Source organism: Echinops telfairi, unplaced genomic scaffold (assembly GCF_000313985.2).
Source record: "Echinops telfairi isolate 266 unplaced genomic scaffold, ASM31398v2 ScPeMD7_19;HRSCAF=73, whole genome shotgun sequence".
NCBI classification, from domain to species: Eukaryota; Metazoa; Chordata; class Mammalia; order Afrosoricida; family Tenrecidae; genus Echinops; species Echinops telfairi.
Genome location: NW_022103916.1, coordinates 8,855,562 through 8,864,236, shown reverse-complemented (window position 1 = coordinate 8,864,236; position 8,675 = coordinate 8,855,562). Strand labels below are relative to the sequence as shown.

The following is an 8,675-nucleotide window of genomic DNA, read 5'->3' as shown; positions in this document are numbered from 1 at the left end:
GTGTTTTCCAGTCTAGCCTGTTGGGGCACCATGCCCTGTCTCCAATGTCCACCCTCATCATTACCTGGGGATCTTGCTACTCCCCTCCCCTGCTGTTCCGCTGCAGCCCCCCCAGAAGGCACGTAGATTTTGAAAGGGAATCAAAACTTGTAGGAAGGGCCAATATAAGGTGAGTTCCTCATTTTACCCTAAGTGCACTCACAGGGTCACTAAAATTGTAATAAAGCCTGCCATCTCTCTGACCGAAAAAAACAAAGGACAGAGCCCAGTACAACCATAGCCACCATACAGGAGAGAGCCGGAGAGGAACCCTAATTTCTGTATACCAATCTCCACCCACATCTCTGGATGATTCCTGAACCACACATTCATGGTATAAAACAAGTTACAACTTCACTGCCATCAAGTCAAGCCTGACTCAGTAACCTTAGAGGGCAGAGCCGGACTGCCCCTTTGGGTTGCTGAGACTATCCATCTTACAAGAGCTTTACAAAGCCCCATCTTTCTTCAGTGGGCTCAAACTTCTGACCTTGATGTTAGCAGCCCAATGTGTAATCCACGCCACCACCAGGGCTCCTTAACCAAGTTAGCTACCTTAAAAAATAAACTGTCAACAGAGGAATGAAACAGAATCAAATCTCTACAATATAAGATTCACAATCAGAATAAAATCCAAAATTACTCAATACATGATAAACCAGGGGGATGTGGCCCACTCTCAAGAAAAAAAGAAAATCAACTGAAGCCAATTCTGATAGAACTCAGATAATGGAATGATAAAGACATTACAGCAGCCAAGCAGCTATGCTTTAAACCAATGAGGGGGAAAAAGGAATCAGGTAGAAAATCTAAAAGTATAAAATATATATCTAAAATAAAGTCACTTGGTAGACTAAATCACAGCAGTCAGTGAGCTTGACGCTAGATTAGTGGAAATTAGGTGATCTGAAAAGAAAAGTTAAATTCTTATATTCTATAATGAGAAAAACCAGAAACATGACATTTAAATTGTTGTGAGGCACAGGCTTTGTTCATTTAAAACTCACTACCATGGAGTCAATTCTGACGCATGGTGACCCTCCTGACAGGGTAAAACTGCTCCATGTGGGTTTCCAAAACTAACTCTTTACAGGAGGCGAAAGCCCCATTGTTCCCTGTAGAGCAGCTGGTGGTTTGAAACTGCTAACCTCACAGTTAGCATCCCAACTACACCACAAGGGCTCCTGCTGATAATGAGAATCCAACAGTTAATACCTAGAACCGAAAGATCAAAGCATGCCCAATTAACTTATTTAGAATATATACCTTAAGAATCTATCTGCGAAGAGTTAAAATTGGTCTGGAGAAAATGGGAGTATGGTGAGAGAGACAAAGGATCACTCTAATCTGTAACAAGCCTTGTACAGGTATTTGACTCTTAGAATTATGTGCATTTAACATGGAAAGAAATAACTAAATTGAAAAGATTTATATACAGATACACCACTGTCTAGTTTAAGACTTTACTGGAAGTGAATTAATAGATAAGGATTTACTTGAATTACTAGAAAAGCATTAAGATTCTATTTTTATCTTATACACAGGCAAAGGTGGTAAAAGTATATGGAAAGGAGCCTAAACAATATTAAACAATTAGTCTAACAGCCATTTGTTACTATATTTTCTGTTTCCTCCACTGAGCTTTCAAGGCAAGTCCTATTTTTCAGGAAAATGGTTTTGACGTAGATGTTCCTCTGGCTGTGTGACTTCATAACATACATGGACCAAGCAAGAGAACTAGGAAGTGGGAATGTCATTCTGTGGGTCTTTAAACGTCCTCAAACTACAGCCCGCGGGCCACATGTGGCCCGCCGAGGACATTTATCCAGACCGCCGGGTGTTTTTGCCCCGTTTGGTTTTTTTCACTTCAAAATAAGATATGTGCAGTGTGCACAGGAATTTGTTCACAGTTTTATTTAAACTATAGTTTGACCCTCCAACGGGTCTGAGGGTACAGTGAACTGGCCCCCTGTTTAAAAAGTTTGAGGACCCCTGGTAAATGGTGCACACTGAGTGGACTGAAAGGGACTTCCAAAAAGCTAACATACAAAGTGAATAAAAGACAATTCACGCTATTCTATGAACAGTTTAGGAAACCCTGCTTCCTTCCAGCCCCCTATGCTAAACAGAAATGACTACTGAGTTTTCAAAATAGCTATTAAATTAAATGTGCTTGTGTCTCCACAACCCAAAGTCAAAATTAGCTTAAGTCAAATTCTCTTCTGCACAAATGCTAAGTTTAGATATTAATCATATTCCTTTTCACCTCTTACCACAGTAATTATTTTTAATTCTGTCAACAATGGACAGAAAATGTTTATTTTTTAAAAAAAGGATTTTTAGTAGCGAACTCAAAAGTTGTTCCCATCTAGTCCCTCTGTAGTTAAGGCAACTATACTGAAGATTATATGATCAATGGACTTAGGTGCTAAAGTCAGATTTTGGTTACTGTGACCATCAATCGTGTCTTAAATCTGGTACAACTGACAGCCCTCTGCAACTTTAAAACTGCTACTAACATTTATTCGCTGATGTTTTCCATTTTGGATTTATGTTACTTGATCCTCAGGGAATGATATTTTTAGAAATATACATGCAACAGAGACATGAACGCCAGATAATAGCCTGATAAGCATCCTTCAAAGGCAAAGCATTTTAAAATCTTATATTTCAGAGGAGCATGAACATCACTAAAATTTCAAACCCACCTGTCTCACAAACAGGATTATAGATGATTTTGAAACTCAATTCACCACACTTCCTATATTATTAGAGTTTCCTCCCTTACCAAATCCTGTTAGGAAATTGCTAACAGCTATTTCTTATAGGGAAAAAATGGCAAACCTAGGAAACAGACCTTTTGAATGGCATATATTGTGTGCGTGAATTTTAAATGTGTTTTTAAAAATGGTCAGAATGAATGGGTGACAGGCTTATTTTGCCAAAAAGATCCTTCAAGGAAAATCTGGTTAAGTAATAGCAGATAGGAAATGAGGCCGTTCTTAAGAAGACACCTTTTTTAACAGCTAGACCCAAGCTAGCTACAGTTAAAAACTTGAGATGTAAATTGTCTTTCATAACAGATGTAAATTTTCAAAACTCCTTGCAGTGCTTCCATAACCTGCTGCCTAAAAGAAAAATTCCACTTTGTATTAAAACAGACAAAAGTGAAATGGCTACACTTGGCTTAGTTCTGAGGGCTACCTATGTGAGCAGGGGCAAGTAACTCCGGCTCTGACATACCTGAAGGAGAAGAAAGCCACCGCCTACCGCAGTTGCCGCAAGCTTTCCAACTTTCTGGAACAAAAATCCAGCACACCTTTAATGAAAGAAATGACAACAGATGAGAATGATCAATGACGTACTAAAGCCTTTCCCCTCTTCTAGCTTTCATCACTGTCCTGGGGAAGATCTTAATATCTCCGTATTTCTTTTGATCATGTCTTCCACCTGTTCAGAAAGCCCGTTTCTTTTCAATTACGTCCAAAATGAACCATCTGAAATGCTTGAGAGGTCCTTCAAAATAAGGGATGGAAAGATGGGAAGACGACTGGCTACTGAAACTAGAAGATGGGTACTCACTTGGATCTACCGCTTCTATTTGTCTCAGCTGAAATGTACCATAATAAAAGCGGTTTTGTTTGTTTGTTTTTCTTTCAAGCACAAACATTTATTTTCTCACAGTTCCGGAGGATAAAATCCAAATCATGACCTCAGTTGAGTTGATTCCAGCTGTGGGTCTCTCCTAGTCTCTGGCTTCCACTAGTAACCCTCGGGGTTTCTTTGCTTTGTAGATGAGCCCTTACAGGGCATCAGTCTCCCCTCTGTATCCCTCGGTCTAGTCTGCTCTTTCTAGAAGACACCACTCAGAAGGGATTGGGTTAAGACCCACCCTACTGCACTATGACCTTATTCATGTAAAAACGGAAAGCCCCCATTTCCAAACAAGATCAATTTTCATTGTTTGTTGAGAATATACACAGCAAAACACGTACCAATTCGATCAGTTCTACATGTGCAATAAAGTGACACTGATCACATTCTTCAAAGTGTGTATCCATCCTCTCAGTTGTTCCTCCCCCATTGACATAAAAATTCACTGTTTCCTAAGGTTGCTGTCATATCTTTCTTGGTTCTCTCGTCACTTTGATCCCATATAGTTGTTTTTTTTAAATCATTTTATTGGGGCTCATACAACTCTTATCACAATCCATTCATACACCATATAGAGAGTTCTCAAAAGAGCATGATGTTCATGGCAGACACTTTTATAGTTAAACTAGATGGCTGATTGGTTTTACGAAGACTTCAGGAGATGGTTTGGGTTTTAAAGTTTCGAGGCAATAGTTTCAGGGGTTCACCCAGTCTCCGTGGCTCCAGAAAGTCTTTTTCTTTCTTTCAATTATCAAATATTTGAGTTTATTTTGGTCTTAGTTTTTATAGTTTTATTGGCATATACTTTTCAAATCATGCAATTTAACTGTTGAATCATATTAAAATGTATGCAATCATTACCACAGGCTATGATTGACAGTGAAAGCCCAAAATCCATTTGCAGAGTTCCCACATGCATGAAGTCTCTAGTGAATCCCCTCTGAACATAGTCCAGGAATGTGAACAGCCTTGTTATCGGACAGAGATCATGGTCAAGTCCATTATGGAAGATGTAGTTACGTAGGTCAAAATGTAATACCTTATTATTTGATCTCCCTTTTGACCCATTGTAAAGTTGTTTCAGTTTTTCATATTTTCTGCTTTCTTTCTGACTGAGGTTTTTCTGTTCTGTCTAGTCATTGTTGTTGGGTTTTTTTGTTTGTTTGCTTCCTCTCTGCATTTTGTATGATTTTCTGTATACATTAGATCCAGGATAAGTAGATCTATACAGACAGTAACTGGATTAGTAATTAATTACCTAGGGGCAAGGTAGGGGAGGATGGGAGAAATGGAGTGCTAACAATAATGAGTACGAAAAGAAAAAGGTTTGAAATTGATTATGGAAATGATTGTACTGATCTTCTTAATGTGACTGAATGATAAAAATGTCTTGTTTTTTTAATAAAGTCATGATACTCTACACACCTGGCCAACTTCTACTCTACCCAAACTCTGTTCAACTCAGTAAGTTTCCAAATAGGTCATCTTTGATCAACCTATGAAACTTGCTGCTTCGAGGGGTGGGATTTTGTCTAGCTAAAGCTTTCCTACCCTTGACAGTGCAGTTGGAGTGCTCCATGTATGACGACTTCAGCCGACCCTCTCCTGACTTCCTTATCTATCTCTTCATATTCAACCTGGTTTGCCTCACCAATCCTGTTAAGAATATCAGTTCCCTAGAGGATCCCTGGTAGTGCAATGCTTAAGTGCTCAGCTGCTAGCCTACCCATCAGCAGCTCCACGCTGCCCATAGGGCCAGTATGAGTCGAATGGCACACAGCATCCCTGCACAGAAGAATCCCAGATTTCTTCTTTTTAAAAAAATCATTTTATTCGGGGCTCATACAACTCTTATCATAATCCATACACCCATCCATTGTGTCAAGCACATTTGTACATTCATTACTCTCATCATCCTCAAAACATTTGCTCTCCACTTAAGGCCCTGGCATCAGCTCCTCATTGTTCCCCCTTCCTCCCCGCTTCCCCCCTCCCTCATGAACCCTTGATAATTTATAAAGTATTATTATTTTGTCATATATTACTCTGTCTGACGTCTCCCTTCACCCACTTTTCTGTTGTCCGTCCCCCAGGGAGGAGGTTATATGTAGATCCCTGTAATCGGTTCCCCCTTTCTGCCCCATCCTCCTGGTATCGCCACTCTCACCACTGGTCCTGAAGGGATCACATCTGCCCTGGATTCCCTGTGTTTCCAGTTCCTATCTGTACCAGTGTACATCCTCTGGTCTAGCCAGATTTGTAAGGTAGAATTGGAATCCCAGATTTCTAAGTCTAGCCTTCCTAAATGGTACTTTACATTTTCCAATTATATTCTGGACCTTTCTAGCATTCAGAACCATACATTCGAAATGTCCCAAAGTAAGTATCACCTTTCAAACCAAACCAACCACTATTAAGGTTCCGTTGTGTGCATGGCAGAACCATTTTCCAGGCTTGCTACCTCATGTTCATCTCAGACTCAAAATCTTCGTCCTCTCCTGGGCCCAACTGATTGACTAGTTCTATATACGTTATCTCTGTAACATTATTTGACCCTGCCTTAATTCTTTGGTGTCAAGGGCATTATTGCCTTGGTAATAGTCCGGTCTCTATTACCCTGCTGCCATATTACACTAACTGGTCTTCCCAGCCTGCAGTCTTTCCTAGAAGCCACAAAGCTTAATGTCAGTCTTACCTTCTCATGTTCCCAAACTTGTAACTACCTAAGCATAAATAAAATGTCTTTACCTGCCCATACATGTCCTGAATTGTTAACTAGTTTGACTAATGCCTATTACACTGTTGCCTCTTTAATGTATGGCATGATATTATCCCATCAGTTTCATAACCTTAGAAAACAGCAAAATGTTACTATACTGAATCTATAGTCATGGCAACAAATCATAGGACAAGAGTCCTAGGACACAATTCCTGGCACCTGGCTATAATTCAAATGTAAGTATTACCTTCAAGAACCTATCCCTCAGTAAGCAACAAATGCTCTGAAAAGTATAAGAGGCAAATTGCAGTCAGGTCTGCATGGATGGCCTGCATAGATGACACGGAGCATGCTCCACACATGGCCACTGAAATGAACCTACCAATACCCCAGGCTCTACCTCAACGCTCTCCAATCAAAATTCTGCCAAGTATCAGGCCTATAAGCAAACAACAGAATTTGATCCTTCTATTTCTCTAGTATTTCTTAGTCTCACCCTAAATAACCACTTCAACAAATCATCTGTGGCAACAAATGTAAGCTTATACAAGGAGAGGACCAGACCCTTTATTAGCAGATCAGTGTACAACCAGCCAGTGGAGAATTGTCTGAATGACCAAGGCTATAAACAGACATCTGTCTTCCTCAGAATTTTCTCACACAGCAGCATTAACAGATATACCGAATGAATAAAAACTGTACCTCTACAATGTAAAATCTTGCCATAAAATAACATTTACAGAAAGACATGGAGTAATGTGCCATTGTTCAAAGTGCACATAAAATACAAATCACTTACATGGATCAAGTCTGAATATTTAAATTAAGTCAATGCAAGATAAATTTAACTTAGCATCTAAAGGGAAAATGACTGTCAGTTAAGTACCCTCACTACAAAAATTCCCTATGGTCATCAACATATAAAAATAAAAGGTCAGCCTTGTTTCTAACCCCTTATTTAGCCAATCTTTTATTCCAGGAGTAATCGAATTAGATCCGCAGTAGTAAATATATAATCACATAGTCTGAATCGCTAACTGGCTGAGTTAGTGCCTATTAATTGCTTCCATCTTAATGTACTTCACAGTATTAGAAAGTAAGCATGTCAGTCCTCTAATTCCAACACAGAACCACCATTCTACAGCTCTTCTGCAAATCATTTGTGAGATCCGAACCAGCTCACAGAAATGAACAGAATCCTCTGCATCTTCATCAATAATTTTTACTGAGGCTCTTACACTGCTCTCTGCAGTGCTGACAATCCAGGAGAGCAATTCTACAGTGAGTTTCTCAGCTGTTTTCCTAGTTGCTACATCTGGGTGACAAGTAAAAAAAATGATTTACATATAATCAACTAAAATTTTTTTCCTATTTACCCACCACCACTGAATCGGACCCACTACATGTGCTGAGCTGGACGCAGGAGACAATACACCAACGATCATATGAAAAGCGAGGACAGAGGAACAGGGGTAAATATGAGAGATCACCAACACTGAGTCTGAGTATATATGACACCAATCATTATCACAGAAAGAGCCTCAAAGCTGTGCTCTCTGGGGATTAACCATGTAAACTCATTGATCATGTACACTTGAGTCTGGGCCAGCTACAAAAGGGCAGCAGTCAGGTTCTTAATGTATCTAATGAAAAAAGAAGTTCTCACCAGCCAGTCACTCCACCCATCACGATCTGAGTGGCTACTGAGTATTTTTCTACCATGGGTCCTGAACTGTGGCCAAACACTCGATTCCACCAGTGGTGTCTTCTGGCATACTCAGTTAAATCCAACACTTCATAAGACTCGTCATCACTTTCATAGTCTTCAAAACAGAAAAACAGGGGGAGGGGTGAATTGAATGATCAAAAGGCCTAAATGTTCCTTTAAAAAAAAAACGGTTACTGTTGCCTCTATAGCTAAAAATGTCCAGGTGGAAACTGATGAATGTTACTAGGACTTTAGGACTAAAGGGGCCTACAAATAATATCTCATCTCCTTCCAAAGACATATGGACCAGCCTGAGGGCACAGAGCCAGTCAGGTCAGGTCACAATTACACAGCAGTTAAGGGGCACCCACACCCCCATGTCCCCCAAATCTCAGTAGGGTCAGGGCCAAACAAGGGTCCTCACCAGGCCAGGGCCCATTTTCAGTGGGTGAAGGTGCTGGAGCGGGGAGGTGTCCTCCTCTTAAAAAGAGCTAGCTAGTCAAGGGCTAGGGCGAAGAAATGGTTTCAGAGTCAGACTTAAACACCAACGTTTGT

General features: G+C 40.1%; 1 protein-coding gene across 1 annotated transcript in view; it reads right to left on the bottom strand.

The window, feature by feature from the left end:
- Positions 1 to 8,675, bottom strand: part of FUNDC1 (FUN14 domain containing 1) — a 19,552-nt gene that overhangs the window by 10,441 nt on the left and 436 nt on the right. The window contains exons 2-3 of the mRNA XM_004713197.2: positions 8,079 to 8,235; positions 3,283 to 3,358 (exon numbers count right to left, since the gene is read on the bottom strand). Coding sequence (XP_004713254.1) covers positions 3,283 to 3,358; positions 8,079 to 8,235 — 233 coding nt within the window. The remainder of the gene's footprint in view (positions 1 to 3,282; positions 3,359 to 8,078; positions 8,236 to 8,675) is intronic.